We start from the raw sequence: 27431 nt of genomic DNA on the forward strand, positions 1-27431 counted from the left end.
GGTGGAAATTTCTCTAGATGTCTATTAGCTCCACTTGGTCCAGATCTGAGTTCAAGTCCTGAATATCCTTGTTAATTTTCTGTCTCATTGATCTAATATGGACAGTGGAGTGTTAAATTCTCCCACTATTATTGTGTGGGAGTCTACGTCTCTTTGTAGGTCACTAAGAACTTCCTTTATGTATCTGGGTGCTCCTGTATTGGGTGTGTATATATTTAGGATCATTAGCTCTTCTTATTGTATTGATCCTTTTACCATTATGTAATGCCCTTCTTCATCTCTTGATCTTTGTTGGTTTAAAGTCTATTTTATCAGAGACTAGGATTGTAACTCCTGCTTTTTTTTTTTAATCTCCGTTTGGTAAATCTTGCTCCATCCCTTTATTTTGAGCCTGTGTGTGTCCTTGCACATGAGATGGATCTCCTGGATACAGCACACCAATGGATTTTAACTTTTTATCCAATTTGCCGGTCCATGTCTTTTCATTGGGGCATTTGGCCCATTTACATTTAAGATTAATACTGTTATGTGTGAATTTGATCCTGCCATTTTGATGCTAGCTAGTTGTTTTGCCCATTAGTTGACACAGTTTCTTCATTGTGTCAATGCTCTTTCTCATTTGGTACATTTTTGGAATGACTTGTACTGGTTGTTCCTTTCTACGTTTAGTACTTCCTTCACAAGTTCTTGCAAGGCAGGTCTTGTAGCGACGAAATCTCTCAGCAATTGCTTGTCTGTAAAGGATTTCTCCTTCACTTATGAAGCTTAGTGTGGCTGGATATGACATTCTGGGTTGAAAGTTCTTTTCTTTAAGGATGTTGAATATTGGCCCCCCACTCCCTTCCAGCTTATAGAGTTTCTGTTGAGAGATCCGCTGTAAGTCTGACAGTCTTTCCTTTGTGGGTGACTTGACCTTTCTCTCTGGCTGCCCTTAGGATTTTTTTCCTTCATTTCAACCCTGATGAATCTGACAATTATGAGCCTTGGGGTTGCTCTTCTTGAGGAGTATCTTTGTGGTGTTCTCCGTATTTCCTGGATTTGAATGTTGGCCTGCCTTGTTAGGTTCAGGAAGTTCTCTTGGATAATAACCTGAAGAGTGTTTTCCAACTTGGATTCATTCTCCCCATCACATTCAGGTATATCAATCAAGCCTAGATTAGGTCTTTTCACATAATCCCATAGTTCTTGGAAGCTTTGTTATTTCTTTTCGTGATTTTTTTCTCTAATCTTTCCTTCTCATTTTATTTCATTGATTTGATCTTCTATCTCTGATATCCTTTCTTCTGCTTGATCAATTCAGCTGTTGAAACTTGTGCATGCCTCATGAAGTTCTCGTGCTGTGTTTTTCAGCTCCATCAAGTCATTTATGTTCTTCTCTAACCTGGTTATTCTAGTTAGCATTTCGTATAACCTTTGTTCAAAGTTCTTAGTTTCCTTGCATTGGGTTAGAACATGGTCTTTTAACTCAGAGAAGTTTATTATCCACCTTCTGCTTGCTTCTGTCAATTCATCACACTCACTTTCTGTTTTGTTTTGTTCCCTTGATGTGAGGAGCTGTGATCCCTGGGAGGGAAAGAGGTGTTCTGGTCTCTGAAGGTTTCATCCTTTTTGCGCTGCTTTTTTCCCCATCTTTGTGGATTTATCTCCCTTCGATCTTTGAAGTTGGTGATTTCAGGAGAAATCTCTGAGTGGACGTCCTTTCTGTTGCAGTTGGAGCTATATGTTTTTTGGCCTGCAGAGGCACTGCTGGGCTGTCTCAGATTCACTCAGGTTCCTGGGTGGGTGGTCTTCCCCTGTGGTTTGTTTGCAGTTGAAATTAGCCCCGCCTTCCCAATGGCATCTCTCCTCCTCTGAGCTCCATCTACCTGGTTGGGGTCAAACTGGTGTATTTGCTGCCAATTTCTCTAGCACGCAGGCTTCAGTTTGAGTTTTGTCGGGGGTGGGGCCTGCCAGGCCTTATGGCCTGTTTCCCTGCTTTCAACTCTGCCTCTTTCTGTGGGATGGGTTGTTCCGTCCCACTAGCGCTAGTCCAAACTTCCGCCCAGGTCCGGCACCAGGCAGGAGCCGTCACTCAGATTTACATCAACAACCCATGGTGCCCCTCAGTCTGGCAGGGCTCTCGTGGACTGTGGGTTGTAGGAGGGATGAGGTAAGCACAGGATCCAAATTGGAGCACTCAGGGGGTGAAGTCCCCTGACCCTCTGAGCTGGCTGCATGTTCCAGGTGGGGACGTGCCCTGCCCTGTCTTGGTTTGTTCTCCCTGGGTGGCTCTCGCCCTGCTTTGGCTCCCTCCCTGGGCTAAATTCAGAGTCCTTCCAGTTTCCCCAAAATGAACCTGGCACCTCACGTGGAATTGTGAGGTCCTCTAGACCTCTGCGTCTCATTCACTGGGAGCTGCATTCTGATGTTGCCTCTTCTTGGCCATTTTGGCACTACCCCCTAGAGTGCTTTTATGTGAATTAACTCAAGTAATTCAATCAAATGCAAACCCAGTGACATCATTCTCTGTATAATCTCAAATTGTTAACTCATTTTGGGGCAAAATCCTTTCTGAGCAGTCAAGATGTCACCACCTAACCTCTGCAAATTGATCCAACTACACATCACCTCAGAATCATCCTTCATAGCAGTCACACCAACCTACCCACAGTTCTCCAAAAAACCAAACTGTCTCACATTCTATTGAGAATACTGTACTGTCTCCTCTGTCAAAAACAGCTTTCTCCCTCTGGTCTAACTAGTATACTCTGATTGATCCTTCATGACTCATTTCAAGCAGCAGCTCCTCTGTGAATATTCCGTAACACTTTTCATACATATTTACTTCACCACTTGCCTCTAGATATTGTAACTTTTCACATTTCTGCATTCCCACCAGACTACCAACTCCTTAAAAATAGAAACTATCAGATTTATTTTTAGAACCAATATGCCCAGTTCAGCAGTTGACATGGAAGTACCCAATAAACATCTATTGAATGAATGAACAAATATAATCCTGATTGGACAGAAAAATACACATATCCTGTCTTACATGTTTCAATCAAAATATTTTCATGTTTTTTCACATACCCTAAACATAGTCCATACCTCATTATCAGTGCTTTTATAGATGAGGTCAACAAAGATTCTGCTCCACACTATGCAAACAAGTGGGCAACAAAACAGATCAGCACATACTCTTAGATACCCACGTGTCGGCTGACAGCTCTCCATAGTAAGTATTACAGACCTTCCCCTTTTCTGAGAACTGCAAAGATTCCCACCAGAAGGTATAAGGATACCATTATCACATTTTTGTGAAAACTGTGTCTACCCAAGGATTCAGGAACTCTAAATAACTCTTGCTATGCTCCTGTACTTCATTATTTACACACTTTAAACTGACATATTGGCAATGATCCGAGGGTTTCAAGAAATGGTTTTTACAGAATGTTTTAGGACTCCTGCCATGGTTCAATTAAGTGAACCTGTGTAAGTAAGACTCAATCTAACACCTATACTTCTCAAAGGTCAAATCTTGTTTACAAAAAAAGTCCAAGTAACCATCAAAATTTATGACATAGTACTAGAATTGTGCCATTATGATTTATTACATTTACTGAATACTTATTACATCCCAGGCACTGTGCTGGGGATTTAAATATATGACTTACCTAATCTTCAAAGCAACCCTTCAAAGCAACCCATAGGCATTAGCTGAACTGAGAGAGGTTAAGTGTGCTGGCCAAGGCTCCAGCAGCAGTAACTGGCAGAGCTGACATTTCAGCCTCTTTGTTTCCAACTTCAAAGACCCTGCCTTTCACCACTATACTAACTCACTTATTCATTGATATCAGGGATTCCCAAGGGAGTATGCTATTGTTCAACAAACACTAGTCATAGGATATGGTCCAAGAGCCAGGCCTGGCATCAAAATTACAAAGGCAAATAAGACACGGTCCCAGCAGTCATGGAGCCAGTGGGGTTTGGAGGCAGCATAGCATCTAAGTCCAGGAGATGCACTGCCTGGGTGCAAACCCTTGCTCTTCTACAAGTAGAGGGTGTGACTATGGGCAATGCACACCTTTGTCTACCTGTGACCCCACCAGGAGACAAAAATTACTTGAGTTAATTCGCATAAAAGCACTCTAGTCGTTACCAGAACACAGTTCAGTGTTCAATAAACGTTAATTATTAATATTATTATCACTACAGCTATCAGTTTCACCAGTCAATGAACTGCGTTTTTTAAAATAACAAAGGCACACCTAACCATCTGATCTTTGACAAACCTGACAAACACAAGCAGTGAGAAAAGATTCCCTATTTAATAAATGATGCTAGGAGAACTGGCTTGCCATATGCAGAAAACTGAAACTGGACCCCTTCCTTACACTACATGCAAAAATTAACTTGAGATGGATTAAAGACTTAAATATGAAATGCAAAACTATAAAAATCCTAGAAGAAAATCTAGGCAATACTATTTAGGACATAGGCACAGGCACAGGATTTCATGACAAAAAAAATCAAAAGTAACTGCAGCAAAAGCAAAAATTGACAAATGGGATCTAATTAAACTAAAGAGCACAGAAAAAGAATCTAACATCACAGTGAACAAGCAGCCTGCAGAATGGGATCAACAAGGAACTTAAGCAAATTTATAAGAAAAAAAACAGTAAAAAGTGGGCAAAGGACATGAACAGACACTTCTCATGCAGCCAACAAACAGAAAAATAGCTCAACATCACTGAACATTAAGAAATGCAAATCAAAACTGCAATGAGATACCATCTCACACTAGTCAGAATGGCTACTTTAGAAAGTCAAGAAACAACTGATGCTGGTGAGGCTGTGGAGAAAAAGGAATGCTTTTACATTGCAGGTGGGAGTGTAAATTAGTTCAACCATTGTGGAAGACAGTGTGGCAATTCGTCGAAGACCTAGAGGCAGAAATAACATTTAACACAGCAATCCCATTACTGGGTATACACCCAAAGGAATATAAATCATTATATTATAAAGATACATGCATGAGTATGTTTGTTGTAGCACTATACACGATAGCAAAGACATAGAATCAACCTAAATGCCCATCAATGATAGACTGAATAAAGAAAATGTGGTGTGTATCTATCTATCTATCTATCTATCTATATATCACGGAATACTATGCAGCTATAAAAAGGAATGGGATCATGTCCTTTGCAGGGACATGGATGGAGTCGGAAGCCATTATCCTCAGCAAACAGGAAGAGAAAACCAAACATCATTATGTTCTCACTGATCAGTGGGAGCTGAATAATGAGAACACATGGACACATGTACAGGAAACAACACACACTGGTGCCTGTTGCGGGTAGGGAGGGAGACCATCAGGAAGAACAGCTAATGGATACTGGGTTTAATACCTAGGTGATAGGATGATCTGTGTAGCAAACCGCCATCATACACGTTTACTGATTTAACAAACCCACACATCCTGCACATGTAGTCCTGAACTTAAAAACTGAAGAAAATAAAATAATGTGTTAAGGTACCTAACCTAAGTCTCAATGTATGACTGGAAGTCAGCTGACACTGCACAAAGAAAAGTAGGAGGGAGAAGAATACCTTCCAGGCAGGGAGGAAACAAAATCCTGAGATAAGAAACGACACAACTGTTTCAGAGAAATACACAAACATGGTTTGTTGTTGCTGCAGTCCCTAAAATAAGGAACTATAATGGATGCTAAGAACAACAAATTCTGAGCAAAGAAGCCATGGTAGGACACATGTTAAGAAACTCAGATTTGCTCTAGAATCTGGCATCTGTCAAGTATTCACTATAGGTTTATTAAATTGAAAAGTCAAGCTTGAAATAATTTGGCCATTGGTTTCAGTTCAATGACTGTGTTACACTTTAGGGTTTTCTTAAAACCAGGTTTTATCAAACCTGGATTTACTTAAAAAGTCAAAGCACAGAAATGTTTTAGGTTATTTTAATCTTATGTTTTAGGAACAAAGAAATAGTAGCCGGATAGTAGAGTTAGCCTCAAAGCACATATCAATGTTTCAAGTATATGCTTTGCCTGATACCATATTCTCAACAAATGTAATCAGAAAGGCAATGGCACAAAAATCACGTACCTGAGTATAAGGTGATATAAAACTTGTGATGCACACTAAGCCAGCATCCGCAAACAGTTTAGCAACTTCTGCGATGCGTCGAACATTCTCTTCTCTGTCTTCAGGACTAAAGCCAAGATTTTTATTGAGACCTTGACGAATATTGTCACCATCGAGAGTATAGCATGGAATACCATGGCAAACCAGGTACTCTTCCAAAGCCATGCTCACCGTAGTCTTTCCTGCTCCTGACAAGCCTAAAAATAAACAGTCCAAACAGATTCCATGTGTAAAGTTAGAAGGATAACTATGTAGTAATACTTTCTTTTCCTCCAGAAACAGGGTCGCACTCTGCCACACAGGCTGGAGTGCAGTGGTGCAATAACTCACTGCAGCTTCAAATTCCTGGACTCAAGAAATCATGCCTCAGCCTCCCAGATAGCTGGGACTACAGACACATGCCACCACATCCAGCTTATTTTATTTTATCATTTGTAGAGTTAGAATTCTCAAAATGTTGCCCCAGCTGATCTCAAACTCCTGGCCTCAAGAAATATAAAAACTTTTAATCACAGGATTGAATACATTCATTATGCATAGCAATCTCTCAGTAACGTTCTTAACCAATATTTCTCTTTAAGATTTACCTCTTACCTAGGAAAACACCTACAGTTTAAACATAGTGTTTGTTTTTAATAATGTATCTATGAGCAAAGGTATCAGAAATCACTGAAAAACTTCAAAAGGGCTTAACTAATTTTATTAGCAGTCATGGTTGGCTAGATATTCACTTTGCCCTCTTGTTATCACTTTTCTAAAGCTGCATGCCAAATTTCAAAAAAGTCATATGATCAAATTATTTCCAGTGAGGGAAGAAAAAGAAAGTACAAAAGTAAGTGAAATGTTACAAAGGTAGCTCCATTTTCCTGGATCATCAGCTCTCACAAATCACCTTGCTACAACTATTTGGGAGTCCAATTTATAATAGAATTAATCTTAATAGAACACCTTCATTTCAACTCACCTTCCTATACCAACAGTGTTTATTCAGCAAACAAGGAGGAAAAGGAAAGAGTACATTTATGAACTATTACTTGCCACCTGGGCAAGCATCATAACCAAGAAAGGGAAGAGATAAAATACTAAAGTCTAATGTACCAATGCTCTTAAAAAAAAATTCATGGTAGTACAGAACACTAACTGGAATAAAAAAAAAAAAATAGAAGAGAAGACTCTTTTTTGGTTCCATATGAAATTTACAGTAGTTTTTTCTAATTCTGTCAGAATGTCAGTAGTAGTCTGATGGGAATAGCATTGAATCTATAGATTACTTTGGGCAGTACGTCCATTTTCACAATACTGATTTTTCCTATCCAGGAGGATGGAATGTTTTTCCATTTGTTTGTGTCTTCTCTAATTTCCTTGAGCAGTGATCTGTAGTTCTCCTTGGAAGAGGTCCTTCATGTCCCTTGCAAGTTGTATTCCTAGGTATTTTATTCTCTTTGTAGCAATTGTGAATGGGAGTTTATTCATGATTTGGCTCTCTGCTTGTCTATTGTTGGTGCATAAGAATACTTGTGATTTTTGCACACTGATTTTGTATACTGAGACTTTGCTGAAATTATTTACCAGCTTAAGGAGGTTTTGGGCTGAGACTATGGGGCTTTCTAAATATAGAATCAATCATGTCTGCAAAAAGAGACAATTTGACTTCCTCTCTTCCTATTTGAATACCCTTTATTTCTTTCTCTTGCCTGATTGCCCTGGCTAGAACTTCCAATACTATGTTTACTAGGAGAGGTTAGAGAGGGCATCCTTGTCTTGTGCCAGTTTTCAACAGGAATGCTTCTGGCTTTTGCCCATTCAGTATGATATTGACTATGAGTTTGTCATAAACAGCTCTTATCATTTTGACGACCAGCAGCATCTGAGTAAGTCATCTTGGACATCCAGCCCAGCTGAACCTTCAGATGACTGTGGCTCAGGTCAGCATGACAACAACCAAGCAAGACCTAAGCAAAGCTGTAAGGCAGGTTGCCTTGCCGGGTGGCCGGACATACCCACCTCTGCACTCAGCACCTGACTCTGCACCCGGCACCAGGCTCTGCACTCGGCACCTAGCTCTGCCACATGGCTCCCCTGGAAGGCTCCGGCTAATGCAACCCTGGCCGGTTCTCTCACCAGAAAACCCACCCAACAACCCAACAACCAACAGTGGTCTGCCCGGTCTCAATCCCGCTCCCCTGGACCCAATCAGAACATCCAGCTGTTGCTCATTCCTCCTAGCTATAAAAACCCCCGCCCCAGGAAGTCAGCGCGACTTCTCTGGCCCCTTTCTCCGGGACCATAGACCCTGGCCCGGGAGCTGAATAAACTGGCATTTAATTTTCTTATACTGGCCTCAGTTTCGTCATTTTAAACTCAGCAATAACCCTTACAAAAGCTGCCTGTCTGAGCCCTCTTAAATCCCTTACCTTCAAAATGGTAAGCACAGTTAAATGTCACTTTTTTAACCACTGGGTTGTAGGCAAATTGTTACACAGTAACAGTAGGTGGAACAAAGAGATGGTGGCTGGGAAGGAATAGCTTGTTCTTTTTTTCTTTTGAATTTTTTTTTTAACTATCAATTGATCATCAAGTAGAACGAGAAAAAAATCTGAAACTCTAAACTTTTATACCACAAAAACAACCTAAATTATAATAAAAGTGTCTGTTCACACATACATGTGTATTTATATATTTTATGTGTCTATTTAATTTGAAACAAAGAATAAGCACTGTTGAAAATTGAATTACTGTCATAAACAGTTTCATTTAGATAATTACAGTCAACAGAGCAGTCAGAGGAAATTGATAATACAAGATAAACAATCCAAATCTAAGAAAAGGATAACTGATATACCTGAAGAACAGAAACCAGCTTTATTTGGTTGAATAGTGTTCCCCAAATATTCATGTCCACCCAGAACCTGAGAAGATGACCTTATCTGGAAATATGAGTCTTTACAAACATAATCAAAGTTAAATTAAGAGGAGGTCGTACTGGACTGGGGGAAGACCCTAAATCCAACAGCTGGTGTTCTTACAAGACTGTGAGACAAGAGCAGAGACTGAAGTGATCTGTCCACACACCAAGGAACACTAAGGATTGCCAGAAACCAGCAGAAGCTAAGAGAGGAACAGAACAGATTCTCCCTGAGCACCTACAGGATGAACCAAACTCACCACAAACTTAACTTCAAACTTCTAGCCTCCAGAACTGTGGCAGAATACATTTCTGTTTGAGGCCACCCATTTTGTGGTTAATTTGTTATGACAGCCCTGGTCAGTTAATATATTAACCAACGTTGAAACACAAAACAAGAAAATTTACCTAAAATGAAATCTGAGAAAAAGTGATTCATGTCTAGGAAAATAGAATACAAATCACTCAACAACTTGGTCAGATCCAGGTTAAGCATCTGAATTTTAAGAAAAAACAAATCTTGACTTCCACGTCCAACATCATTATCAAAAACATATACATATCTGAAGGCTACAGAAGATATGACACCACAACTGACGAGCTTAATGTATTATACAGAATACTGCACACATCAGGGGAATACATATTCTTTTCAAATGCATGTTTATGAAAACTGCAAGTCTTCCAGGTCCACATGGGAGGAGGCTGAAAGTCACCACTACATTCGAACAGGTGAAAATCTGAACAGAGTAACTCTTCTTAGATCCATAAGTGAAGGGAGGACAAGGGGCAAACCACTGCCCCCAAGACTGGGGAGACAGGCAAATGCAGGGTGTGACTGCTGACTGGAACAGAGACTCGCTGTGGGGAAAAAGTGCTGCGGGAACCAGTGTCACACAGAAGAACCTCAACTGTAATTGATGAATTAATTAAAGCTCAGTATGGACAAGTCTTGAGAGTTAAAAATTTCAAAAGAACCTAGTTATAGAGAGTTTCCAACAATATTGTAAGTTTCACCTCCAGAAGCTCAATCAGGTTCACAGTAAATACTGGAGAAAAATCCCTGTGTGCTTCCATTCTGAAATACACCAGAGTACCAGATTCTTTTTAACAAGGACTGACATCAGGAGAAATTATTTAACCAAAGCCTCACCTGCTGAGGTCTTATTGGAACCTAACCAATCTGGGGGAAGGGATATAAACTCCAGCCAACACTAGCCATCCTGTCCCAATTGAGGAAGGTATAGGATGGGAACAAGGTGAAGACTGAAAATTTACTATATACTAGACCATAAAGCAAGTACCAAAAAACCAGATAAGCTTTATTTATAAGTATCATTAGTGATGAAATAAATAGAAAATACCACGTTCAAGAAAAAGAGAATCCATTATTCTAAAGATCAATTTTCTCCCAAAATTAACCTTAGATACAAGCAATCCCTAACTAACAACAGAATTCTGGGAAATTGGTTAAATCTATTACAAGACTTACACAACACTAAGAGCCAAAAAAAAAAAAAGGAAGTCACAATGAAAAAAAAAAAAAAAGGCAACACTGCTGATGAAGAACAAAGAGGACTTCCTCCACCGTCTTTCAAGATTTATAATAATAGAGTAACTAGAAATGCTGCATTAACAGAGGAACAGAAAAACATATCAGGGGACAGAGCAGAGGGTCCACACACAGCGGAGACCTGGTATAAAACAGAGCTGACACTGCAGATAAGAGAAAAAAGATACCCTCATCGATCTATGTTCTTAGGACAAGTGATTATCCATATGGAAAAAATACATAAATGGATCCCTCCCTCACTCTATACACAAAAATCAACTGCAGATGAGGATCTAACTGAAAAAGACGAAACCTCTATTTCCCTGTATTTTTATGGAAAATAATTCTTTAGTCATCCAGATTTAAAAAAAAAAAAAAAAAGCTCCTAAAAAGAAAAGGCTGATTAGGCTCACACTTTTTCAAAACATTTAATGCCAGAAGACAATAGAGTACTGTTTTTAAAATTCTAAGACCAAGAAAGAATGAACCAAATACATATTTTACCCAGCCAAGTTGGCATAAAAGAGGAACAGACATTCTCAAACATAAAACCTCTGGTAGTTCAGAACCTCATGGAAGGCCATCTTGCAAAAATTATTTAACAATAGCATACAGACAATTAAGACGATTCAAATAAAGAGCCCATGAGTGGAAATGCCATAGTAAAAGAACTGATGGTGAGCTAGCAACTATTGACCCATTAAGTGCTATAAACCTGGCCAATAAAAAGGTAACAATTTAACAACTATCTGGAATTAAGAATGAGAAAACTGAAAGAATGTGACAGTGCAGTCTTCTTTCATACAAAAACAAAGACCTGTCTAAAATTGAAACATGATTAAAAAAACAAAAGAGTAATGTTTTTTGCCAATCAGCAAAAAATTTTAAGAAATGGTAACAACCACTGTTGACAAAGACACTGGGAAATAAACACCCTTCTATACTGCTGGTAGGAGAGTAAATTGGTCTAAAATTTTAGTGGATAAGGTGGCAAAATGTATCAAAATTTTAAATATAATTCCTAGAAGTGAAAGGATCCAAGATTTTTAAAGCTACTTAAAAATCTGTATCAGTGTTGTATGAAAGGAGAGAAGGTTAGCACTCCCCTTGACAAGGATGGAAGGGGCTCTCGAGCCTGACAACATGCATACGGTTAAGGCATTGCCACCTACTTTGTGGCATCTAACCACCGTTTTTACAGGAGGCCAACAAACATAGGAAAAAATGCTCATCATCACTGGTCATTAGAGAAATGCAAATCAAAACCACATTGAGATACCATCTCACACCAGTTAAATGGCAATCATTAAAAAATCTGGAAACAACAGATGCTGGAGAGGATGTGGAGAAATAGCAACACTTTTACACTGTTGGTGGGAATGTAAATTAATTCAACCATGGTGGAAGACAGTGTGGTGATTCCTCAATGACCTAAAAATAGAAATCCCATTTGACCCAGCAATCCCATTTGACCCAGCAATCCCATTACTGGGTATATATCCAAAGGATTATAAATCATTCTACTATAAGGACACATGCACACGAATATTCATTGCAGCACTGTTTACAATAGCAAAGACCTGGAACCAACCCAAATGCCCAACGATGATAGACTGGATAGGGAAAATGTGGTACATATACACCATGGAATATTACACAGCCAACAAAAACGATGAGTTCACGTCCTTTGTAGGGACATGGATGAACCTGGAAACCATCCTTAGCAAACTGACACAAGAGCAGAAAATCAAACACCACATGTTCTCACTCATAGGCGGGTGTTGAACAATGAGAACACATGGACACAGGGAGGGGAGCACTGCACACTGGGGTCCGTTGGGGGGAAATGGGGGAGGGACGGGGGGTGGGGAGGTGGGAAGAGATAGCATGGGGAGAAATGACAGATACAGGTGAGGGGACGGAAGGCAGCAAACCACACTGCCATGTGTGTACCTATGCAACAATCTTGCATGTTCTTCACATGTACCCCAAAACCTAAAATGCAATTAAAAAAAAAAATCTGTATCAATTCACTGTCTCGCCAGCTAGCTATGTATGGCTAAGCTCAAAGAAAGACTCTAGGGAAACCAAAACACACACACACACACACACACACACACACACACACACACACACACACAGCACCTCCCCCCCGCCCCAATCAAAGGCCAAAATCGAGAGCTGAGTAGTAGAAATTCACTTCGTGAAAATCCCTATCACTCATTCTTTCTCATTATACTATGCTATGGTTTGAATGTGTCTCTCAAAGTTCGTACGTTGGAAACTTGATCCTCAATGCAACAGTGTTGAATGATAGGGTCTAATGGAGGTGTTTAGGTCATGAGGGATCCACCCTCACTAATGGAATAATCCATCTATAAAGGGAATTGAGGCTGTGAGTTCAATCTCTTGCTCTTTCTCACCATGTGGTATCTTCTGCCATGTCATAGACATAGCAAGAAGGCCCTCTCCAGATGCTACTCCCTCAATCTTGGGCATCCCAGCCTCCAGAACTATGAGAAATAAATTTCTATTCATATAAATTACCCAGTCTCTGGTATTCTGTTATAAGAACACAAAATAGACTAAGATGTATACACTGTTAACTTCTTAGAGCAGAATCCAGATCTTATTTGAACTCAGAAGTGGGTAGAATTTCATGTAGTATCTACTAGAAAGTAGTTTTAATATGCACTGTGGATTTTACCTTTAACAGCAATCCTGTAAAAGAACAAAAAAAATACCAGACAGAAATGTTATTATTAAGCAACCATGTCAGTTATGTGTTGTGATGCTCAAAATACAAGAACAGAGCTCAAAATTTAAATATGCCTACTCTTAGTCCAGGGCTACCTGTAAGCATTGCTTTTAAAATAAACTGGTTTATCTCTCTTGACAATACCTGTTAGCCAAACTGTGCAGCCACGAAAGCCACCTCTGGTCCCCACAACCTGACCTCTCTTGTTCCTGCTGACATGATGGGCTTGGTAGGTGACATTAGTTGCTCTCTGCATTCCCTAGGGAAAAAAAGAAAAAAAAATCTAGTTTATGTAAGTCCTTTAAAAGGCAAGCACATATTCCTTGCAAACACACAAAACTCTATGTAACATGCCAAAGGCAAAGAAAAAGATAAAAGAGCTAGTCTTATTTTTTTCCTTAGAGTACTGGTATGGTATTTACTGCTTTACACATGCCAACTGATTTAATCCGCATAGCAACCCAATGACATAGATACTCTTACTACTACGGTTTTACAGATGAAGAAAAGGTAAACAACTTGCTCAAGATTTCAAAACTAATGAGTGGCAGACTCTAGAGCCTAGTGTTTTCACACATGCAGTTATTCATTCAACCATTCAGACAGTATCTACTGAGGCCCTACTAGTATGCCAAGTGAGCAAAACAAGGTCACCACCCTCAATTAGCTTACATTCCACTGGGGAACAATGTAAACCAATAAAACTTAATTACAACATCAGAGAGTGACAAGTGCACTGCAGAAAAATAAAATAGGGTAAAAAAGGAAACAGAGATGAGGAAAGAATGCTTCTTTAGAGAGGATGAACAAGAAATGCTAAGAAGATGACATATGAGTAGACTCCCAAAGAAAGTATGGAAGAGATACCTTTGCGTATCATGAGATCACTACTTCTGAAATTAAAAAAGTGGAATGCACTGGTTATAACTACCTATTCTCCCAAAGCGCCTTCTTTAAAAAAAAAAAAAAAAAAAAAAAAAAAAAAAAGCATAAAATTACATAGTCCTCAAAGTATCTGAACAGGCTTTCCTTCAAAGAAGATACACAAAAAGTAAATAAGCCATCTTATTTAAATAATATTCAACATCATTATCCACCAGGGAAATGCAAATCAAAACCACAGTAAGATATATCGCTTCACACCCAGTAGGAAAGCTGTAATAAAGACAGACAATAACAAGTAGTGGTGAGGATATGGAGATACTGGAATCCTCATACATTTGTTGCTGTGAATATAAAATAGTACAGTCGTTTTAGAAAACAGCAGCCCCTTAAAATATTAAATACAGTTATCATTTGACCGAACAATCCCATGCCTACATTATACTCACAAGAAATGAAAACATATGACCACATAAAACTTGTACATACATATGTCCATAGCAGCATTTTCAGAAATACTTTATCATTACCATGTTGTACAATAGATATTTTCAACTTATTTCTCATATCTAAATAAAATTTTGTATCCTTTGACCAACATCTCCTCCAACCATCCCTCCACCAGCCCCCTCTCCACCCCAAACTTGGCAGTCCCTGATAAACACCATTCACTCTCTACTTCTACAGGTTCAATTTTTTAGATTCCACATATAAGTGAGATCATATGGTATTTCTCTTTCTATGCTTGGCTTATTTCACGCAACATTATATCATCCATGTGGTGACAAACAAAAGGATTTCCACCATTTTTAAGGCTGAATAGTATTCCACTGTGTAAATATACCATTTTTTATCCATTTATCAATTGATGAACACTTAGGCTGATTCTATACCTTGACTACAGCCAACAGGCTGCGATGAACATGAGAATGCAAATATCTATTCAACATAACTAATTTCACATCCTTTCTTTATATAGCTAGTACTGGGATTTCTGGATCATAAGGTAGTTCTATTTCTAATTTTTTGAGAAACTTCCATATTGATTTCCATAATGGCTGTACTAATATTCCCACAAAAGCATACTAGGATTTTCTTTTCCCGCATCCTCACCAACAGTTTTGCCTTTTTCATAACAGCCATTCTAACAGGTGTGGGGTGATAGCTCATTGTGGTTTTAAATGCATTTCTCTGATAATTAAAGATGTTGAGCCTTTTTTCATAGGCCTGTTGGCTAATTGCCTATCTTCCATTGAGGAATGTCTATTCAGATTCTTTCCCCTTTTTTTAATTGCATTGTTTTCTTGCCATTGAGTTGTCTGGCTTCCTATTTTGGATATTAACCCCTAATCAGATGTATGATTTGCAAATATTTTCTCCCATTCTGTAGGTCTCTTCACTCTGTTGATACATCTGATCGTTGCCATACAGATGATTTTTAATTTGATGTACTCCCATTTGCCTATAGTCACATTTGTTGCCTATACTTTTGGAGTCATATCCCAAAAAAACAAAAACAAAACAAAACACTGCCTAATGTCATAAATCTTTTCCCCTACTTTTCTCTACCAGTTTTACAGTTTCTGGTCTTACATGTAAATCTTTAAATCACTTTGAGTTTTTTATATGAACTGAGATAAGGGTCTAACTTCATTCTTCATGCAGATATTCAGTTTTCTCAACATCATTTATTCTTGGCACCTCTGTCAAAAATCAATTAAACATAAATGCATGGATTTGTCATTCTGCTCTGTTCTGTTCTATGGTTTATATGTCTGTTTTTATGCCTGTAGCATGCTGTTTTGATTACTATAGCTTCAGAGTGTGTTTTAAAAACAAGTAGTGCAATGTCTCCAGCTTTGTTATTGTTGCTCAAGACTGCTTTGGTTATCTGGGGTCTTTTGTGGTTCCATACAAATTTTAGAATTGATTTTCCCATTTGTGAAGAATCTTTGAAATTTTTATAGGGATTGCATTGAATCTGTAGATCATTTTAAGTAATAAGGACATTTTAACAATATTGATTCTTTCAATCCCTGAATACATACAATGTTTCCATTTATATCTGTCTTCAATTTTTTTATCAGTGCTTTACAGTTTTTAATACACAGGTCTCTTACCTCCTTGGTTAAATTTATTCCCAAGTTATTTTTCTGGTAGCTATTATAAATGAGATTGTTTTCTTGTTTCCTTCACAGGTACTTCACTGTTAGTATACAAAAACACTATTGGTTTTCTAATGTTGAGTTTGTATTCTGCAACTTTACTAAATTAAATTCATTTATTCTAACAGTCTTTTGGTGAAATCTTTAGGGTTTCCCATATATTTAAAACCATGTCATCTGCAAAGAGGAACAATTTAACTTCTTTTCCAATATGGATCCCTTTTATTTCTTTCTCTTGTCTAAGTGCTCTAGGAACTCCAGTACTATGAAGAACAGAAGTGGTAAGAGTGGGCACCCTTGTTGTGTTCCTGATCTTAGGGGGAAGGCTTTCAACTTTTCTTGTTTTAGCATTGGGTATAATGTTAGTTGCGGGCTTGAAATATATAACATTTATTGCGTTGAAGTACATTCCTTCTTTTCCTAATTTGTTGAGAGTTTTTAATCATAAAAGGATAATGAATTCTGTCAAATTTTTCTGTGTCTACTGAGATAATCATAGGATTCTTGCCCTTCATTCTATTACTGTGGTGCATCACCTCTGTTAATTTGCAAGTTAGGTGAGTGTGGCAGCTCACACCTGTAATCCCAGCACTTTGAGAGGCCAAGGTAGGCAGACCATCTGAGGTCAGGAGTTTGAGACCAGCCAGGCCAACGTGGTGAAACCCCATTTCTACTAAAACTACAAAAATTAGCTGGGCATGGTGGTGCACGCCTGTAATCCCAGCTACTTGGGAGGCTGAGGCAGAAGAATTGCTTAAACCTGGGAGGTGGAGGTTGCAGTCAGCGAAGATCATACCACTGCACTCCAGCCTGGGTGACAAGAGCAAAACTCCATCTAAAAAAAAAAAAAAACGCCAAAAGCAATGGCAACAAAAGCCAAAATAGACAAATGGGACCTAATCAAACTCCACAGCTCCTGCACAGCAAAAGAAACAGTCAGTAGAGTGAATTGGCAACCAACTGAATGGGAAAAAATTTTTGCAGTCTACCCATCTGACAAGGGGCTAATATGCAGAATTTACAAAGAACTAAAACAGATCTACAAGAAAAAAACAAACAAGCCCATTCAAAAGTGGGCGAAGGATATGAACAGACACTTTACAAAAGAAGACATACAGAAAGCCAACGAACATATGAAAAAATGCTCATCACTGGTCATTAGAGAAATGCAAATCAAAACCACATTGAGATACCATCTCACATCAGTTAGAATGGCCATCATTAAAAAGTCTGGAGACAACAGATGCTGGAGAGGATGTGGAGAAATAGGAACACTTTCACACTGTTGGTGGGAGTGTAAATTAATTCAACCATTGTGGAAGACAGTGTGGCAATTCTTCAATGGCCTAAAAATAGAAATCCCATTTGACCAGCAATCCCATTACTGGGTATATATCCAAAGAATTATAAATCATTCTACTATAAGGACACATGCACACGAATGTTCACTGCAGCACTATTTACAACAGCAGAGACCTGGAACCAACCCAAATGCCCATCGATGATAGACTGAATAGGGAAAATGTGGTACATATACACCATGGAATATTACGCAGCCATCAAAAACGATGAGTTCATGTCCTTTGTAGGGACATGGATGAACCTGGAAACCATCATTCTCAGCAAACTGACACAAGAGCAGAAAATCAAACACTGCATGTTCTCACTCATATATGGGTGTTGAACAATGAGAACACATGGACACAGGGAGGGGAGCACTACACACTGGGGTCCGTTGGGGAGAAATGGGGGAGGGATGGGGGGTGGGGAGGTGGGAAGAGATAGCATGGGGAGAAATGACAGATACAGGTGAGGGGAAGGAAGGCAGCAAACCACACTGCCAAGTGTGTACCTATGCAACAATCTTGCATGTTCTTCACATGTACCCCAAAACCTAAAATGCAATTTTAAAAAAATGCCTACATTGAACCATCCTTGCAGCCCTTAAATAAATCCCACCTGAAAATGGTGACAGACCCTTTAATGTGCTATGTAATTCAGTCTGCTACTATGCGTTGACAATTTCTGCATCTATGTTCATCAGGGACATTGGCCTGTGATTTCTTTTTCTTGTAGTGTCCTTGTGTAGTTTTGGTATCAGAGTAATGCTGACCTCATAAAATAAATTTGGAAGTATTCCCTCTTCAATTTTCTGGAAGTTTGAGGAAAAAATGGTGATATGGATTGGCTATGTGTCCACACAAATCTCATCTCAAATTGTAATCTCCATGTGTGGAGGGAGCAACGTGGCAGGAGGTGATTGGATCATGGGGGCACTTTCTCCCATGCTGCTCTCATGACAGTGAGTTCTCACAAGATTTGATAGTTCAAAAGTGTGGCACTTCCCCCTTGTTCGCCTTCTCCTGCCACCATGTAAGATGTGCCCTGCTTCCTCTTCACCTTCCGCCATGATTTTAAGTTTCCTGGGGCCTCCCCAGCCATGCAGAACTGAGTCAATTAAACCTCTTTTCTTTAAAAAAAATTACCAAGTCTCAGGTCAGTCTGTATAGTAGTGTGGAAATGGATTAAATAGACTGGCATTAATCCCTCTTTAAATGTTTGGTAGAACTCAACAGTGAAGATATCCCTTAACAAATTATTGTTACTATTGTTAATAATTTAGTTTTAACATTCATACTAGAGATATAAATTATTGACACACCACAATTACAGTATTCAAGTATTCTGAACTTGACTATGGATTTACTTTTATCATTGAGTTTTATACTTTCATGTTACTAATTAGCAGCCTTTCCTTTCAGCTTGGATAACTCCCTCTAATGTTTCTTTTAAAACATGTCTAGTAGTGATGAACTTCCTTAGCTTTGTCTCGTTAAGTCTGCATGTTTCCACTTGTAAATGATGCATTATTGAATGCAGTATTCTTAGTTGGCAGGGTTTTTTTCCTTCAACACTTTGAACATGTCACCCCACTCTCTCCTGGACTATAAAGTTTCTGCTGAATAGTCTGCTGCTAGCATTTTTGGAACTCCCTTTTAGGTGATTTGCTTATTTCTCGAGCTGCTTTCAGAATCCTCTTTTATTTTCAACAGTTTAATTATATGGCTTGATGTAGTCCTATTTAGATTGAATCTGATTAGAACTTTTGAGCTCCCTGTACTTATTTATACCTTTCTCCAGATTTTGGACGTTTTCTGTTGTTATTTATTTAAATAAGCTTTGCAACTCTTTGTTCTCTCTTCTCCTTAAACTCCTATAATTCAACTTTTTGCACTTTTGATGCTGCCCTATAAATCCTGTAAGCTTTCTCCATTACTTTTCTTTTTTTCTTCTAGTAACTATGAAAGAAATCTGTCTTCAAATACAGATTATTTTGCTTGATCAGTTCTTCTATGGATGCTATCTATTGCATTTTTCATTTTATTCATTACATATTTCATCTCCAGAATTTATTTTTTTAATAATTTTAATCTGTTAAATTTCTCATGTTGGTTTATTGCTTTCCAGATTACACTGATTTCTATTTTATTGAGGTTTGCTGAGCTTCCTTAATAATTATTTTTTTAATTCTTTTTCAGGCAGTTAAATGTATCTCCATTTCTTTTGAGTCAGCTACTGGAAGCTTACTGTGATCCCTTTGGTAGCATAAAGTCTCGTTTTTTTCACATTTCTTGTTGTCTTATATCAATATCTATACAATGAAGAAGTAGGGACTTATTCCAGTCTTTGTAGACTGACTTCATCTGGGAAGCACTTCACCAGTCCACCTGTTCAGAAAATCGGGAAGGGCATCTGGCATAGTCCACAGGGAGGCTTGCTACTGGAGTCCTCAGGGAGGCTGGCCTGGTATCTGGGTCAGCAGGTAGGCAGAGCTCAGCTGGTGCTGAGCCAAATATGGAGGCCTAAGTCTACAAGGGTTGGTGTGAAGTCTACCTAGAATCACAGGGCCTGCCCTGGAGCCATAGGGGCTGGCCTAGATGCTGGGCAGGTGTGGGCTGGCCTGGAATCTGGGTCCACAGAAGTGGTCCTACAGCCTGGGTCCGGGGGGCTGGTCCAGTCCTGGGATGTACTGGTATGGTCTTGAGACCTTCAGTCTCTAACGTATGGGGTTGCAGTAGTCAGCCTGGAGGGTGGGGCCACTGGGAATGGCCTTGTACTGGGGCAGACCTGAAGCCCAGGGCTTTGTGGGTCAACCTGGCTCTCGGCTGCTCTGAAACCTGGAGAGGGCATGAAGCTGGGACAGCTTGGAGCCTATATCCACAGGTGCCTGCCTGTGGGGGCCAGCCTGGTACTACAGGTAGCTCTGAGCCCAGGGCCACTGGGGCCAGCCTGGCCCTAAGACAAGTCTAAAACTTGAGTCAGTGGGGTCTGTCCTGGTGATTGATGGGGGCTGGAGGAGCTGGAACGTGGAGCTGCAGAATCCTGCTTAGCACCAGGGTAGGCTTGGAGGCTCAGTCCATGGGTACCTCCCTGGAGTCTGGGGCTGTGGGGTCCTGTTCAGCATTGGGTTTCACTGGGATGGGCCTGGTGCTGGGTTCTGAGGCACAATCTTATGCTTACTGCCCTCTCCCTCCCCTAAGCAGAGGGTTATCTTTCTCCACATTGTGCTGTCTGAGGTTGCAAGGTGGGGGCCATGTAAAACTGTTCTTTCTACTCTCTTCAATGTGTTTTTCTGATTTCTCTCCTACACCCCAGTGCTGCCATCTCTCACCTGGTTTCCTCAGCTCTTATGAAGGTATTTTTGTGCAAGAATAGTTGTTCAATTAATGTTTCTGTGGGAAGTCCCATTTTGTCATTTTGTTGACATCCACCAAGACATATATTTGATTTTTAAGGAATTAAATTTATATCCAAATCTTCAACTTCCATGAGATTAAGGATCTCTTTTCCTACCTTCCCCTTCACAATCCTGTATAGTAGAAATGCCAGCTCCCACACATCTGAATCTTACTATCATCATTACCATTGCCTGAATAATCCTCTTGGACCAAAGGGACAATGTGACAATTCTTTTAACAGGTATGCCACAAAAGCTGCACCCCTTCCCATCTACTCATCTCATTAACAATAATTATTTATACCATTATTATTAATACTTTATTTCTAATACTTTTACATATTTAATAATCACTTATAAAAAACTGTATTATGAGTCTCTAGATTCATTTCTTTTCAATAAATTAATGAAGCAAATATAACTTACCCGCTCTGCATTTCCAAGAACTTAACAAAGAGGCTTCAGAAATAGACATTTGTGTATCTTGAGGAGTAGTACCTCCTTAGCTTTAGCTCCCATCCATACTGGCTCAGGAGGAAAAGGGAGCTAAGGTCTGTGCTAAAAGGAAACTGAGGGTGCTACACATATTCTACTACCTATACAGGTAGAACCTGTTTGGCTTGGTCATTTTGTTTGAGGATTTTTCCAAGTTATTTTGCTCTTAGACAAGAAAAAACATAAATTTAATGAATTTTAATTGATTTGGGCCCTGCAAAATATCTTCTGCTTTTCTTATCAAATCAAGCTAGAATGCATACAAATTATCTGTCAAGCTATAAACTAACTGCCAAGGATATGGCTGAGAAAAAATACAGACAGTGTAAGTAGAGATCATCTGTTTTAATCACTAAAAAGAATGCTCCTTCAGAGTTTCTTGCCTCCTACATTTAAAAAGATTCTGGCAGCAAATGTAGTACTCTGGATATAAGGAGTGTTTTTTTTTTGGTTTATGTATGTTTGATATTGTTAAATCAAGTTAAGCCTAAAGCTACCTAAAGCTACTTTACATATCTTAAGTTCAGCCTAAAGGTTTCTCCACATGTGATGAACTGTAACCTAGCTGGAGATATATACAGACTGTAGCCTACCTTTGTGCCAATCACTGAGTTTTGGCCAATCAAATGTGGCCAACTGTCCAAACCATGTTCAAATACAGCAAAGGCTAAGCTATAACCAAACCAGCTGTTTCTGGACCTCACTACCATTTTCTATATGCCACTTTCCTTTTTCTGTCCATAAATCTTCCACCACATGGCTGCACCAGGGCCCTTGAGCCTACTCTGGCTCAGGAGGCTGCCCAATTCATGAATAGTTCTTTGCTTAAACTCTTTTACATTTAATTCATCTAAAGTTTTTAACAATATTTTTCATATTAAAAAATAAACTTAAAAGAAAGATTTGCCACATTCTCCTACCTCCCAGTTTTTCAGAGTAAATCAATGAGCATTTTTATAAAACTACTGGAATTGAAACAGTCTTTGCAAAAATAATAAGTGAGAAAATTGTAGCAGTGTAAAAGATCTGATCTAACCAACCCCCAACTTGCCTTTAACCTCCAAACTGCCCTTAGGCATTGCTGGGTTTGCACCAAGCTAACTTTGGTAGAAATTTAGTTTTTAGTTTAAATAATAACACTTACCCAAAAGTAAACTACCTTTTAAAGATAATAAAAGCCCCCCAGGTGAGACAGATCAGAGGAGCCTGAATTCTGCTAAGGTGTAAACATAAATGATTACCAGTCACTATTGCAGAAGTCACAAGATTTTCAATTTCCACAGTTAGTCCTGCAAATAACATCACTATTGTAGAACCAAAGATTGGCCTTTTGAGCTGTCTTTTCAGGTTTCTGCATTTCTGACTATCAATGGCTCTATCTGGACCCACCAATTACCTGTGTGGCCCCACCCAGAAGTGGACTTAACACACTATAACTATTTTCCACACCCCTAAGATTACATCCCCAATGAATCAGCCGCACCCATTCCCCAGCCCACCAAACTATCCTTAAAAAACCTGGGCCTCCAAATTTTGAAGGAGACTGATTTGTTCAATAATAAAACAGTCTCCTCTTCAGCTGGCAATGCATCAATTAAACTCTTCCACTATTGCAATTAGCCTGTCTTGATAAATTAGCTCTACGTGGGCAGCAGGCAAAACGAATGGGTATTGGGTGGTTACAGAATTGCAAAGTGGTAGACTTATGCCCAAATTTTTAGAGTCTACAGGCCACTTATACATGTAATCTTCTTCTACGTTCCCTTTCTTTCCTTCTGCCCCCACGTCAGCCAAATCCTTTCTATAATTCTGCTGAGGAAACATGACATTAATGACTCACTAAGGGTTGAGAGTTCCTTCCTTCCAGGTCTAAATTTCTATTCTTGGCTCTCCGGATTGGAATGTTTTTAAAAAGTACATTTCTATACTGAGTCTTCTGTGCCCTAGTTTCCATACACAGGAGAGAGAAACCAAGCTTACTGCTTCTTACTTTATAGTCTGGGTGTTTTGTTGAAATACATAGATCTGGCTCGGAGTAAGTATGTGTACCTAAGAAGTCCCTGTAACATTAACTGCCCATATCATTCTTTTGTTATTTATGTACAAGTAGGTGTCTTTTTGTGCCTATATATTTTTACTTCCTTAGGAAAGTAGTACAAGGACTATGAGTGTCCTGCTTGGGGTCAGGTCCCAGCTCATGCTGAGGTCTTAAGGGAGTGAGTGGATGACCAGGTAACTGAAAGAGCACTTGGGGGCCGTAGGCAGGTGAAAGGTAGTTTTTTATTCAGCAGCTGTCTCATTAGCAGCTCTCTCACACTGTTCACCCTTGTCTCAGCTGCTTAGTCCCGCAGCTCCCACACACAGCTGTGTGGCCAGCTCTCCCTTTAGGGTCAGCAGCTTAACTTTTTCTCTCTCTCTGGGCATGCACGAGCTGTGTCCCGGCTCGCTCCCGTGCATCTGCAAAGATGGACAGCTCTAGTTCTCTCTCTCCTTCTCTGGGTGCAAGCGCACCCATACAATGTCAGCAGGGCAATTATACCTTTTACAGCCAGTAGTGGCTTAGAGCCTTCTTATGTTATGGCTGCATGGCTGTGATAACAAGTGGAGTTAAACTCACTAAGTCACTCTGGATGTTTACCTCAGCTTATCCTTGACCAAAGCACAGTCATGCTCCTTACAATAAGTTACAATTATCCATATTTTTCACAATGCCCAACCCCTTTTTTGTTCCTGGTTAGTACCCATAGAAGATAGATATAAGACATTTATTTTGAAGTATGGTTTGTGTTCTCTGTGTAACTTTCAAATGAAATGATGACTGACATTTGAAAATCTTAAATCTAGCAAAAATGGGACAATTAATTTCAAGACCATTTGATACTTCCTATATTTAGAACTAAATGACTAACAATCCTGTCACTAGGCTAACATTACATGGCCTCTGATATTTGTGGTGTGCATTTTCTGTACATACTACAAACTTCCGTCCTCATCAGCCACAAAAGTGGCCCTTTTTCACCCATCTTAATTTCCACATGGCCATTTTATTATCTTATTCACTTGCCTATAAGGAAAATTAACTTCTCTAGGATGTTACTTAGAGAATTTCAGGTTTTGTGAATTTTTCAAGACTTTATAAAGAACTATGCATGTTTAGGTGAAATTTATAAAGACACAAAGCATACACCAAATAGTAAGTATAATTCTGCACTTCAACATCTTTCATCCATCCTACCACCCACCCTAGACTAACTGCTAAACAATGTATTCCTCCAGTGAGAAATCCCTGAAACGGCAACAAGCACATTTCTTTTATGTACCAAGACACAATATGGATAAATAAGAGACTATAGAATACAATGGAAAAAAGCTTTGGTTCACAGAGTTGTTGATAATTAAAACCTTTAGTTTACAGAGTTAACTGATAACTGAAATTAATCTTATATTAATCAATGATAAACAGCAAGTGAAGATCACACATCGCTGGAGGATGTTGAGAAAACAACTTGAAAAGGTTACTCTTAAAATGCTGCTACTACAAAATATGTTACGCAGCAACACAGGAACGGTCTGGCTGCTTCTTAGGAAGCAAATCTGAGGCCCTACCACAGATCTCCTGAATCAGGAATAAGTTACTAGCATGCTTACCTCATCACTACCATCTGTCATGCATACACTCTGCATACACATTATGGCTCTCCAACTATTCTGTTAAAGATTAAAGAACTTTTAAATGCTTGTTTAATAGGTTTTTATATCAGTGCCTTTAATGGGAGGGCCCCTCAATGACCTCTAGCTGGAAAATCTGGCCCTATGACAATCCTAGAAGTCAGAATCGGCCTGGCACTATCTGTTTATTACTTGTCAATTGATCATTTCTGGACACTCAGGACACACACACACACACACACACACACACACACACACACACAGACAGTTCATAAAAGGAACTAGTTATACATAGGTAAATAAAGAAATCATTAATCTGTAACAGACCCTGTTTCCTACCACAAACACAGTGGGGCATTCACCACATACACAAGAGAGGTTCAGAGACTGGGCGGCCAAAATACACTAATGTCCACCTCAAAGGTTGACATCAACTATTAAAACCACATAACAGTACCCACAAAAACATATACACAAATGTTCATAGCACTTATTCACGAAAGCCAAAAAGTAGGAATAACCTAATTGTCCATCAACTGATATATAAAGAAGATGTGCTATTATCCATACAGTGGGATTTTTATTCAACCACTTAAGGAATGAACACTTTTTTTTTGAGACAGGGTCTCGCTATGTTGCCCAGACTAGAGTGCAGTGGCAGGATTTCGGCACACCACAACCTCCACCTCCTGGTTCAAGGGATTCTCCTGCCGCAGCCTCCCAAGTAGCTGGGAGTACAGGCACATGCCACTACGCTTGGCTAATTTTTTTTGTATTTTTATTAGAAACAAGGTTTCACCACGTTGGCCATGCTAATTGATACATGCTGTAACATGGATGAGGCTTAAAAACATTATCTTAAATGAGTAAAGCCAGATACAAAGGCCATAAAACATAATTTCATTTCTAGGAAAGCCAACAATAGCATAATCCATAGAGACAGAAGGTACATTATTGGTTGTCAGGGGCTAGGAGAAAATGTAGAGCCTGGGAATGACTGACTACTAATGGGTATAGGGTTTCTTTTTGGGGAGATGAAAATGTTCTAAACTTAGATTCTGGTGATGGCTATACAACTCTGGCTATACTAAAAACCACTGAATTGGGCATGTAAAAACATGATAGACAGACCAGGTGCAGTGGCTCACACCTGTAATCCCAGCACTTTGGGAGCCCAAGGCAGGCAGATCAGGAGGTCAAGAGATCAAGAACATCCTGCCCAACATGGTGAAACCCTGTCTCCACTAAAAATACAAAAATTAGCTAGGCATGGTGGCAGGCACCTATAGTCCTAGCTACTCCAGAGACTGAGGCAGGAGAATCAGTTGAACCCAAGGTGGAGTTTGCAGTGAGCCAAGATCACGCCAATGCACTCCAGCCTGGTAACAGAGCAACACTTCATCTCAAAAAAGAAAAAATTATATGAGAAACAAAGGCACAGGGAAGGGATGCAAGCATCAAAGTATCTACAGAGAGAATAAGAGGAAACAGCCTGCACAATGGCTCCATCCATCCAAAGACAGAAACTGAATTTCTCTACATAATGTCTAGTATTTCCACCATCATTATTCAGTTAAAATTTAACAACTGTGTCTTTAGGAAAGGATATGCCACAGAAATAATTACCACTGACAAGACTTCTCTCCTTGACCAAAGTAGGCAGGCTCCTCTGAGCCCTTTTTCAACTGGGCCCTATCCTCGGGCATGTCTTCAAGAGTCCAATTTTAGCAGAAATCCCCCATTCCTCAATATCTGACCGAACTCTTCAAGCTGCACCATCCCCCAGCTGATGTCTGATCACTGTGGTCTGCCTGCCTGTCTTCAGCAAGAACCCTGCAAAACGGGTTTAGTCAGAATCCTCCCTACATCTTAAGGTTTCCTTTCTCAGTAATTTTCCATCAACTGACCCCCAACCTGCTCCCTGACCATCAATTCCCACTTTTCCTTACTGTATTTGGAACTGAGCCCAATCTCTCTCCCCTACAGCAAAACTCCTTTGCAGAAGTCTCTAAATCCACTGCAGTATAGTCTCCCTGAGAACATTTTCTTTACTACCACTTAAGAGAATACCAAAAAGAAAAATCATTCCTTTCATTTGAACTAATTTTAATCTGATT

General features: G+C 39.4%; 1 protein-coding gene and 1 non-coding gene across 2 annotated transcripts in view; one reads left to right on the forward strand and one right to left on the reverse strand.

The window, feature by feature from the left end:
- PAPSS1 (3'-phosphoadenosine 5'-phosphosulfate synthase 1) overlaps positions 1 to 27431 on the reverse strand; it is a 107706-nt gene that overhangs the window by 74503 nt on the left and 5772 nt on the right. Inside the window, exons 2-3 of the mRNA XM_003929475.4 lie at positions 13510 to 13624; positions 6112 to 6347 (exon numbers count right to left, since the gene is read on the reverse strand). Coding sequence (XP_003929524.1) covers positions 6112 to 6347; positions 13510 to 13624 — 351 coding nt within the window. The remainder of the gene's footprint in view (positions 1 to 6111; positions 6348 to 13509; positions 13625 to 27431) is intronic.
- Positions 11680 to 11805, forward strand: LOC120363829 (U6atac minor spliceosomal RNA). Its single transcript, XR_005579263.1, has one exon. It is a non-coding gene; the product is annotated as a U6atac minor spliceosomal RNA (small nuclear RNA).

The sequence above is a fragment of the Saimiri boliviensis genome, chromosome 3 (assembly GCF_048565385.1).
Source record: "Saimiri boliviensis isolate mSaiBol1 chromosome 3, mSaiBol1.pri, whole genome shotgun sequence".
In the NCBI taxonomy this organism is placed as follows: Eukaryota; Metazoa; Chordata; class Mammalia; order Primates; family Cebidae; genus Saimiri; species Saimiri boliviensis.